The 11,365-nt window shown below is 37.3% G+C and overlaps 3 protein-coding genes across 12 annotated transcripts in view; all 3 read left to right on the forward strand.

The window, feature by feature from the left end:
* The window catches only part of prom1a (prominin 1a), a 90,079-nt gene extending 86,847 nt beyond the window's left edge, over nt 1–3,232 (forward strand). For all 10 annotated transcript variants that reach the window (XR_010821730.1, XR_010821733.1, XR_010821735.1 and 7 more), the window contains 2 exons: nt 1,090–1,131; nt 1,501–3,232. Coding sequence is in view for 3 of the 10 variants with exons in the window: in XM_066719813.1 (XP_066575910.1) it covers nt 1,090–1,108 (19 nt within the window). In the remaining 7 variants the exon portion in view is untranslated. The remainder of the gene's footprint in view (nt 1–1,089; nt 1,132–1,500) is intronic.
* Nucleotides 3,233–4,802: 1,570 nt separating this feature from the next.
* fgfbp2a (fibroblast growth factor binding protein 2a) lies at nt 4,803–6,604 on the forward strand. The gene is made up of 2 exons (XM_066719817.1): nt 4,803–5,422; nt 5,946–6,604. Exon 1 carries the CDS (start codon nt 4,848–4,850, stop codon nt 5,418–5,420), a length of 573 nt encoding a protein of 190 aa, XP_066575914.1. The 5' UTR covers nt 4,803–4,847; the 3' UTR covers nt 5,421–5,422; nt 5,946–6,604.
* A 2,661-nt stretch (nt 6,605–9,265) lies between these two features.
* Nucleotides 9,266–10,900, forward strand: fgfbp1a (fibroblast growth factor binding protein 1a). The gene is made up of 2 exons (XM_066719818.1): nt 9,266–9,357; nt 9,814–10,900. Exon 2 carries the CDS (start codon nt 9,842–9,844, stop codon nt 10,529–10,531), a length of 690 nt encoding a protein of 229 aa, XP_066575915.1. The 5' UTR covers nt 9,266–9,357; nt 9,814–9,841; the 3' UTR covers nt 10,532–10,900.
* The last annotated feature ends 465 nt before the right edge of the window (nt 10,901–11,365 follow it).

The raw sequence follows: 11,365 nt of genomic DNA on the forward strand, positions 1-11,365 counted from the left end.
TTAAACTGTATTAACTATATTTATCAATAAAAACTGGAAAAGTGGATGTGTTCTAAAACTTTTGACCAGTAGTGTATCTCATATAGAATAGAGCTAGCTCTCTTAGCAGTCTCTGTGACATCTGATTAGTTAGCTGTGCAAGTGCATCAGTGTCATTGTGGCTCATTGTGATACCAGTCGCATACAAACACACAAATGTGACCTTCAACTCTCTGTTTGGAGGTTGTGTTTCTCTCTGTGGGTATCAGAATATATTAAACGACTATGAACCTAGTCCCTTGAGTAGTATGAATTACATTTTTACACGAAAATGCTGTTTTGACAGCAATCGGTATACAATTTAAATATTATACTTTTGTTTTGTTCAGACACTTAATCAATTCAAATATAGTATCTGAGCACTTGGAAATCTGGTAAAATGAATTTGAGTCCTGCACAACTCTCAGTTCGTTATCAAACTTTATCCATATTTTAATTCTATGGGCATGATCTTTATTCTCCCGACCTCTGCTTTAATTAGAACGCCCATATAGACACATTTTGGGCTGAAATGAGGTCTCTGGTACATTCTACAAATATGTACAGTGTATAAGCCAATTAGGAATGTATTTGCTGTACCTTTTTCACTAACACTTTTACTTTTTCATTTCATTCTTTTCAGTTCTACCTGAGCCGTAACACTTTCCTGATTAACCGTACACCCATCCCATTGCTTCCTATGTCTTGCTGTCATTTCCCCCCAGCTCTCTTGTGTGTCTGCAGAACACGGGACCAAGATATTCCCTTCAGGTTAACCTTTTTCGCAGAGGCTCAGTGGAAGCACTCTCTAGCCAATAAAAAGGACATCTTGTCAGTGTTAAGCATGCATTTCTTTTCTGAAATGTGTTTTTTGAAAAAAGGATTAATCCTGATCCACAGTATTCACAACTTCTGAATACCACTTGTAGCAGCAGTGTAATGGGCAGTAGAAGTTTAAAATCGAGGAGTAATTAACATGTAATAGCTCTGTCCTGCTGTGGAAAGACTGGACACTTGTCTAATGTTCTCATGATCACTACTAATCATTTTCTGTATCTTGTTTTTCTGTAGTGCTGTTGAAAATTGGTAGAAGACACTGAATCATTCTTCATGGTATGTATTGATTTGAAAATTTAAAAAAAACTTTGTATCCTGAAAGAAATTGGAGGTATAGTTTATGTTAAGAATTAATAAAAAGTGAAAATCGTATTATTAGTTAGTAGTTTTCTTTCTAGAAATGTAGTTTTTTATGTGTGCGTGTTTGTACAATTGCAGTCTATTGCAAGCTGCATTTCCCACTCCATGATACTAAACCATAGTTGAAAACATTTTTAGATTAATTATTGATTTACTGGGAAAAGTTATTTGCATTTAATTTACACACCTTATATTGTAATGTCTATAGTGCATTTTTGCAAGTACGTGTAAATGAAACTGTGCTATACACATACAAACTTAATCTGGATGCATTTGTCTTTTCAGAATATCCACTTCCTATTTTCTGGACCAATGTTGATTCCAGAAAAGACAACCAAATGAAAAAGTAGTCCACCAGACGACCAGAATTTCCACACACTTTTTTTCAAATGCCGTTCTTTTCTGTACAGTTTGTAAATGCTGTGAATGATGAAGTCTCCAAACACTGCACTTATTGTACACACGTTCTGGCCATTATAAGCACAAATAAAAAAGACACAACAAATATGTTTATGGTCTTGCTGTACAGGTGTGCTGTACAGAAGCAGAATGGATACAAGCGGTCTATTTTCCTTTTCATCATAGAAACTTGAAAGTTCTTTGAGTAGATCTTTCATACATCACAGCCTGCCATGGTCCCCGTATTTGTTAGCATTCGTGGGTTTGTGTATTTCTGTTTTGTCTATTCTATTTACATGTAAAGTACATATCAAAAAGGAAAGTACATTTTATATGCTTTCAACAACTTCGAAGCTTTTATATATATTTTGGTTATTTTTTTCTATTATTCATTCATAGTCCTAGTTGGGTTGTGCATTTGTTGCAGTTAGAAATATGACAGTAGTACAGCCCTTTTCACTGGTAATCAGTAAAATCTTGCATTGCTGTGGTGAAGAAACTACAGACAACAGTAGTTTTTTAGTACAAACAATTGAGTACTTACCTAGCAATATTACTGGTAAGCGTTTTCAAAGGTAGTTCTATCTCAGTGGCTTTTACATGGATATACATTAATAATTGACCATAAGTAACAAGAAATTGATGGTAACCGATTGTAATTGTGAGGGCTTAAATATGTATTGTTGCTTCATTCTGTGTCATTGATGGCATTCTGAATTGCACTTCTCATTTGGAGATTCCTGTGAAAGTCTATAATTTAGTTATGTTATCTTTCAGTTTGCAGGTTAAATAGATCATAACCTATGAAGGCATATCGAATAAATTAATACAAAGTTAACAAATAAAATAATAACCCAAAAATAAAATCATTTCATATCCTTCTAGAGGAGAAAACATGCTTGGTACCCATTTATTTTAGTTGTACATAATTATTGTGTTTCATTTTCACACCATTATGGTAACATGGGGGACGTTTATTAAATATCCCCCAGTAGATGACTGGATTAGAATTATGACATGTTCAAAACTGCTGTTTGAAGCCAAAACTTGTTTTTACAGTATCTCTGCTTTTTTTAGGTCATTAGAATGGATTAATATAAGAGCATAATGAAAGATATCTTATGTTTTTGTATGTCTGAAAGGTGTATTCAAAACACTCTAAAACAGTAATCAACATTCATAGGGTATCAGATAGCTTACTGCATTTACTGTTGTGCAGACAAATACAAAAAAGTGACGTAAGTCAAGTAAAACAGCTACTCCTTTAAAATGTTTAAAAGTTCATGACCAGGTATTGTTGCTTTTGATCAGTGTCTTATGTGTTTTCCTTGTTTGTTTATGTTGCTACACAAAGGGCAGTATGTTACCTTAACACCTGTAAGATATGCCATAAACTGTTCCCAATGAGTGCTAAAGAGAAAAACAAAACAAAAACTTTTTTTTTTTCACAAATCTAATTTTTTAGGTGCTTGTAATATGTCCATGTGTTTAGAGCTGCACTAATTGTGAAATAGCTGTTTACAGCAGTTGGGTGGTGGTAGCTACCACTGGATATGTTGTATCACTGGTTAGCTAAGGGTGTAAAAATTGTGAATAAAGATCTCAATTCAGTAAGTGATTTGTGGTACTTCATTTTCCAGGTATTGCTAGTACAACATGAAAATACTTGTTTTGTATTTTTAGGTGGAGAAATATAACATTGTATATATTAATAATCGATGTTGTAGATTTATAAGGTTTCTATTTTCAACTTGCTGAATTGTACCTATTCAATAAAAAAAAGAAGTCAATACTCTATAGTGTTTGTTGAACATGATTGTGATCATTTGTGTTTTGCTTTACATGCATCAGCTCTTAGGAAGAATGTGTTGAAATTGTGTAGACTTGAGCCAACAAAACAAGATGTTCAGATCCACATTGAAAGCAGTGGCGCAGATGGTTGTGTAGATACAGAAGATATCAAGAAGACCTTATTAATACTCATCGTCACACTTGTAACTAATCGACGGAAATCTGTGCCCCTTTACATTGCTAATTGTTGTGCCACTATACTCTTGTTCCTTGCTATTTTAGTTATTTATTTAGCAGATAGAAAAACCTTTACGTAGTGTAAAATAACATGTTTGCGATCCACATTCGAACTGCTTTGTATGTACACATTTAAACCATAGAGAAACGCTGGAACAAGCCTTTCAATAATACATTCAGATGAGTTCTTCACTCAGTCGTCTTTAGCTTTCTTTAAACTATCATGCTGCACCTTCCTCTGAATTGAGTTGTGCTACGTAGTGTGGGGTGATGTGCTGGTGTCCTATAGGCCTGCAGCTATTAAAAGGCATGCAGGTGAATGAAAAGGATTTAAATGAAAGGTACCTCTGACCTCCACTGACTCCAGCAAGCATTTGCTGCAGTCTTTGATTCCACCCACTGCAGAAATCGTGCCGCGGATATTTACATTACACATTCTGCGTCACTAACAAGGAAACCTTTCATTTCTAGCTGGGTTCATTAATAAGCAAATACAATCCTGAGAAGCTGGCATCCAGATGCTTTTTAAATGTTTGACTTTCTCCGTCTCCCTCTAATCCCTCTCTCCCCATGGATATTCTGAGTAATATACAATATATGTAATATGTCCATGTATTGAGATAAAAAATAGATTGTATTACTTTTGTTTTTGTGACAAGATCCCAAGGTAACTTGTACTATAGCGTACCTGTATATCCAGATGGATTTACATTTAAAGTAAGATAGTTCTGTGATTTATGTAGAAGTCATTTACATTTTTTGTACAGTTTTATAGTCTTCATTATAACTATTCAAGCCAAAAAAATTAAGCACAAGAACAGACTTCATCCAGGCTTGTACCACCACCAGAGCTAGAACTAACTCCCTTCCCCAAAGTTATGGTAGAAGATAGACAAAATATACCATAGTTGGTTTGCAAATTACATTTAGTAAATGTGCTTTTAGTTTACAGTTTATTATGTCCAAGTGTAATTCAAGTTGTTGCATGTAAGTTTGTCTGTTATTTGACAAGTCTACTCTTGGTCATAAATTATAGTCAAGTTGCAGTAGTAATGCCTTCCCTCATCAGAGAAAGCCTTGCTTAGTTAGCTGAATGCCTTCTTTGTGAAAGGAGGCTATATATAGTGGAGAGAACCAACACTCGGCCCCTTACACTCAGAGGCACTTTGGAAGCTGAACTCCCTTCCACTGCCACCTCAGCCAATATGAAGGCTTGGACCAGCTCTGTTTTATTCTTTGCCTGCTGCCTGTGGGCTGTCAATGGACAGAGCAAGAAAAGCAGTGCGGAAGAGCAATTCCGCTTCAACACCAAGAGCAAAGATGCCTGTGTTATGACAGTGAGCGGAGAGGGAGAGATGAAGCTCCGGATTGTGTGTAAAAACCAGGGCAAGTCTTACTGGTGTGAGTACACCGGCAAGCCGTCTGTGTGCCGCTCTTTCAACGCCAACCCCAAGCAGTACTGGAACCAGATCAGTATGGAGCGGAGGAAAACTACCAACGCCTGCCAAGGGGCCATGATCCTAAAGCCAAGCATGTGTCAGAAGGCTCCTGTAGATGCGCACATGAAGCAAATAGCTGCTGGCCCTAAGCTGGTTATGCAGAAGCCTACCCAGTCAAAATCAGTAGCTAAAGTAACCCCAGCAAGAAAAACTCCATCCAAACCAACACCAACAACCAGCACTGAGCAAAACGCTGACAGGATGGCACAAGAACATTGCTGGGAATCGCTACACGATGTTTGTGCTTATATCTTCGACTTCTTCCAGGGTTTAAATTGAAGGTATGCTGTTTTAGTGTAATTGTTTAAAATTATTGGGGCTGATAAAATAACTAAGGTGTGTGGTCCTCAAGAAAGGCTTTATTGTGGGAAAAAAATTTTGGTTCTCTATAACAAGAGTCTATAAATATCCCATTCTGAAGTCAATTAACCCACCATATTTTATCGGTCTACAACACAATATAGAAATTTAAGAGAATTGTATTTTTCTAAATCTAAGCAAAACATTTGAGTTATTTTTACTAGTATTTAATGTATAAATGTTTAAATCAGCTTAATATGTTGTTTCAAAAAATGTTTGATACTGAATAAGCTAAATAGAATATCTGATAAATTATATAAGTATATAAAGTGCCCAAGAATAACTGTAAAAGCAAGTTTTTTAAAATATATATTCTACTTAAATGTACTTCCTGTTCTTCTAGAGATTACTCTCTTGACATAAAAAAATAAATCAACACATTTTTGAAAGCCTTATTGCTTTTTGATTCAAGGTTTGTGCCCTCACTCTGATATCTTTTCTCAGCATCTGGAACATCCAGCAAATCCTGAAGTCTGCTGGTTTTCACAACTTGGATTCAGACTATTTTCTGGATGGTAGATTTAAAAAATCCTGTACGAAGAATTCAAAAGTTCCGACTTTTTACAATTTAAAATCTTAGAATGTTTTATTCTAGCTGTGAAAGAAATCCATGTCCTGTTAATTTTACAAAACAATAATGTCTTATGTAACTTGAATTAAACTGTTCTTTTGATTAGTATTTCCTTTTATAATGTGTTGATTGCAGTCCAAGCCAAAGACAGTATGCTCTTTTGTAATACATTATAGCAGTGTGGGAGCAGGTACAGATAAAGTTATAGATATAGTTATTCTAATGCACTAACGTTACCTGAAGGTTTACTACATATTCTATTAACTTTAAAATCAATGATATACATGTTTCCTGTGTTTTCTGGATCATATAATTTGAACTGAAACCTGACTTTTGTGACTTGATGTTTTTGTGCTTCTTCAGCCAATGCCCTTTCCCCCATCTCTGTCTCTTCTGTAGATTTGTTGTATGACTGTATGAATTGTTATTTTGCTTTTTGTTATTGTAAGGAAGATGTGCCCACCTTAACTGATGCTTAGTGATAAGATTACATTTTGTCTGCCCCATTCTTAAAATAAATCCATCAAGATTGGTGTGTTTATTTCGCATTTTCAGTGATATATATATATATATATATATATATATATATATATAGGTGTAATACAACTACAGTTTAATTCATGAAGAAGCACTGCAAACTGTACTTTAAATATATTGATTTTCCATTCTTCATCTACTTATTGTGTTAAATGTTGTCTGTGCATTTTGTGTATAGATAATTATATTATATAAGCGTTAACTATAACTGCAATTTAAATAAATATAATAATATTGCTATTATGACCTGTTCAGTGCAATATATGAAATGAGGCATTCATTCTTAGTTTATAATACCTGAAATGAGAAGAAAATACCACTGGGGGGTGCTGCTGCACTAACAAGACAGCAGGGGATAGAAATTAAAACACAATTATGAATCAAAACCCACTGACACTTCAGAATTCGTTTTTAAGATACCATACCTCAGTAGTAAAAATATATTCACCATGTTGGAGCAACACGTGGTTTATGAGAGCTTAGAAAGTATTATATTAGTTTCCATACACACAATCATGGTATGGTGCAGTCTTTGAAAGGTAAGTTGCTGCATCCGAATATCTTACATTGTGGGTAAACTCATTGTATACAGCCTTAGTAATGAATATAAAAGAAAACGAAATGATAATACATATAACCATTGCTTCATATTTTGAGTTACAACAGACTTTATTGATACAGTTTCTCTGGTCTTCTATATAACTCATTGTATGAATTACTTTGAAACCATAAATGCCACAGGAAAAAGAAAAAAAAAAAAGAAAAAACAATTCCCTTCTGAATGAACCTTTGTGGGATGGTCTTGTGCTGTTACACTCACAATGTTTAAAACAGGAACATGTAATAACTCTTTCAATTTCCCTTTAGCCTTACATTACAGCCTGAAGGTTTGTCATAAATGTATTGCATGATTTCTGTGAAGACTATTTCCCAGGTGAAGTACTGCCAAAGGTCAAGATACAAAACCTCTGTAATATAAATATATATTTGTTGTCCGATTGTGTTATGTAGAAATTTAGTCTGCAAACGCAATCAAGATCAGAACATTTGCAATAACATTAATGATAAGTTGAAAGTATTAGAAAATGATATTCAAAGCTTTTACCAATTAAACCTCTAAAAGAAACAAGGCAATAAAAGCTGCCTGTAAAACTATTTAGTATTTTAAAGATGTGACTGTAGAATCTGATACTCTAGACAAAGCTTGTTAATGGAATCAAAGCAAGTCTCTGCAAGTAAAAATGACCAGCAGTTTGGTTGAGAGCTGGAATATAAATGACGTTGCAAAGCCATGAGGACGATTCATATTAAAGTTGTTTTAAGGCTTTACAGGCACAGAGAGTTGCTTATCCAAGCATAATGACATATAGATGTCTCCTGGATTCCACAGATCACCCCCACCAAGCTGAAGGTTACATATAATGTACATGTTTAAATAGAAATTTAAACAGAAGAACTCCAAGATGGTTTACTAACATCTGTTTCCACCTTTTGAAAGGTGGACTTTACAGTGACATCATTCTAATTAGAATATAATCATTATAATTTTCTTGGCATATGTCTTCTACACATGGTAAAAAGACACCAGAATGTATTAACAAACATGCTGTCTTGTACACTACTTTTACTTGATGGAATGAATGTACCATATATGAGGGCACAAGAACATCACATATTTTTTCCTACACAAATCATTATAAATACATACTTACATACAGTATACTTGTTTAGGGAAAGTGTACACACAGAAGATGCATACTAAAAGGCTACAGCTTTTTGTGACTGATTCAGAACCAGCCTAGATATACTAGATACTACACATTTTGTAATTCATGAGCTGCAGTCAGTCAGTGAAGCATAATAATAAGGTTGACCTATTTAATCTATGGCGGGACCTCAAGTATCATACTGAACATTCGCATCTGTATAGGGTGAGGAATTTGGGGCCTCTTCAGTGTGCAATCTAGCTTTCAAGTCCCATCATTATTTACTGTTTCAGTACTTATATTCCAAGGATGTAAGGTAACCAGCCGGTCTCTGGCTACGCATCTGAGCGTGTGTGAGTGCCTGTTAGAATTGTTTGGCAACCGTGGCAGTCTATGTTGTGTTTGTGCAGTGACTGTGTTGACAGTTGAAGCGGGGGGGGGGCATGCATTTAATAAGTGCCATTTACCAGAGGCAGCTCTTTCAACCGCGTAGACCCTAGCAAGCTTCTTTTGAAAGGGTCCTATCTGCAGGCGCCAGCCCCTCATCTCCAACACACAGCACATTATTATTGGCAGCTTCATCCCATCCTTCCACAAATGCAATGTTAGTTAGTGTTAAAAGTAGAATATACACTCAATGTCTCCATCTTGGAATGCATGTACTGGTATGTTTGTATCCAAAGCTAACCCACAGTCAAAACCTAAACTTACACTTCACTATAGTAGCTGGAGAGAATCCAGCGTCATTGTACTACGTCTATACATGCAACTTGAAGTTAAAAATGCAGCTCAGTAGGGATATGCATGCCATAGCATGTCGCTGCTCTATTGAGCACGTTATGGTTTCTTCCTGCAGCTGATGTGAAGCGGCGTGTTCACACGTCACTCACCCGAGTGCGCTGCGCAGGCGCGCTGTAATATCTGCCGATGGGAGGCGCGGCGGGCGGGACGCGGGGTATAAGTGGCGCAAGCGGGCGCTCAGGTGTGCAGCAGCTGCTGGGTGAACAGGGTTCAAGTGAGTTCCTCTAGACCCCGATTACAGGTTGGTGTACTTTGAATCAGTAAATCATTATTTTGGAGCCGAATAATTGTTTTTACGTTTGTTTTTTGTGTCTGATTTGGGTGTCAGTGTATATGAATGGAAACACGCTTGCAGAAGTAGATCCAGTTTTGACCATGTGACACGATTGATAGCCTGTTGTGTGTCGTTTTATGTTGCTGGTGGGTTACAAAAGCCAGGCTATGGGGGTGTAACAGTAGAGCTTAATACATGTAGTGTGTTGTAGCGCAGATGTCCGCAGCTCTGCACAGATCTGCTGAATTCCGGCGATCCCGTTGGCGGAGCATCGCAGATCCGCGCAGAAACGCGGAAAACTGCGCTATACGACCTTCATGTCAATGACCTGCCCAACATCACTTTACAACAGCAACTTGATTATTATTATTATTATTATTATTATTATTATTATTATTATTATTATTATTACTATTATTCCAGATTGTTCGCACAAACAACGGGCAGCAACATGATTGTCCTGCAGAAGCTCACGGTGGCGTTGGTCCTGGTCTGTGTGGCACAGATGGTATTGGTGGCCAACGGGGAGAAGGATAAGGAGGGCAAGAAGAAAAAGAAAGAGGGGGACAAAACACTCCCGGACACCAAGCAGCGGCACCACAAGTCCCAGGCAGACAAATCACTGAAGGGCAAGTTTGCCAGCAAAGACAAGAAGACGCAGTGCAGCTGGGCAGCCTCTGCAGGGGACACGACCAGCCTGCGTGTGAGCTGCCAGAAGGAAGAGGCCACCCTGTCCTGCGAGTACACGGCCAAACCCGCCGCCTGTCCGGAGTCTGTGGCAAACCCCAAAGCCTTCTGGAAACAGATCGCCAAAGCCCTGCGGAAAGAGAAGCAGCTGTGCAAAGACGGGACGGGGCTGATCAAAGCTGGGATGTGCAAGAAAGCCCCCAAAGAAGCGCACTTCAGACTGAGCGCCCCCGCAGCCGCAGCCGCAGCCGCAGCCGCAGCCGCACAGCACCCCGCGCAGAAGAGCCCCGGCCCCGGCCGTGCGGACAGCGCCACCCCGCAGCCGGCGATAACCGCCAGAAAGGACTGCCTGGAGAACATCGAGAAGAAGAAAGCGGCCGAAGAATATTGTAGCGGATCCTGGTCCTCTCTGTGCAGTTTCTTCATCTCCATGGTAGACAACGAGGACTGCTGAACCGATGTAAGATACTGTTATGCCTGTATAGGCTGCGTTTGGAAACAGTCAAGTCATTTAAGCACTGCACAAAGCTAACCAGTTCTTCTTGCAGTTCAGAATGAGGGGTCTTATATTTTTCTACTGATTTTCTATGTTTTAAATACAGATGTGTGTACATATACAGCGTTATGTGGAAATTATAAACTAAATAAGTATGATGTTCTTATGATATGGAGAAAATGCACTGTTTTCAATTTCATTTTTGGCACATTAACTTTTTTACATATATATATTTGTTCTGTTTTGTGTATTTGAACTGAGCTTAACTGTGCTTTTGTATTTATAAAAGTTGTATGAAAACTAAAAATAAATCCTTTTTTATTTATGTATTATGTGTACCTATACAGTATATACACACACAGGCCAGAACACGCCAAGTTACAGATTGAAGTGCCCTTCTGACACGTTGGATGTTCTTCAAAGTAAATAAAAATGCACAGATGTCTCCTTTTTAGTTAAATCAGAATGAAAATTGACTGGAACATGTTGTGACATGATAATATGGTTTCTAGAGAAATGATGCCAGTTTATATGGTATTAACACTTTCAGAATAAGACAACTGACAGGAAGAAGCCATTTCAGATCATGTCTATAATCATAATTTCTCTAACCTGCACACATCAGTTCTTATAAGTATTTACTGTAGGTAGCACTATAACAAATTATACCCAATACCACTGGTCTCGCCCATTCTTGTTTCCTTACATTCTTGTGTTGACAGCAGCTGTAATCACTGTTGTACAGACTTGTAATAACAGTGCCACTCAGATAAACCATTCAGAGTGTGCATT

The sequence above is a fragment of the Amia ocellicauda genome, chromosome 13 (genome assembly GCF_036373705.1).
Source record: "Amia ocellicauda isolate fAmiCal2 chromosome 13, fAmiCal2.hap1, whole genome shotgun sequence".
Lineage (NCBI taxonomy): Eukaryota > Metazoa > Chordata > Actinopteri > Amiiformes > Amiidae > Amia > Amia ocellicauda.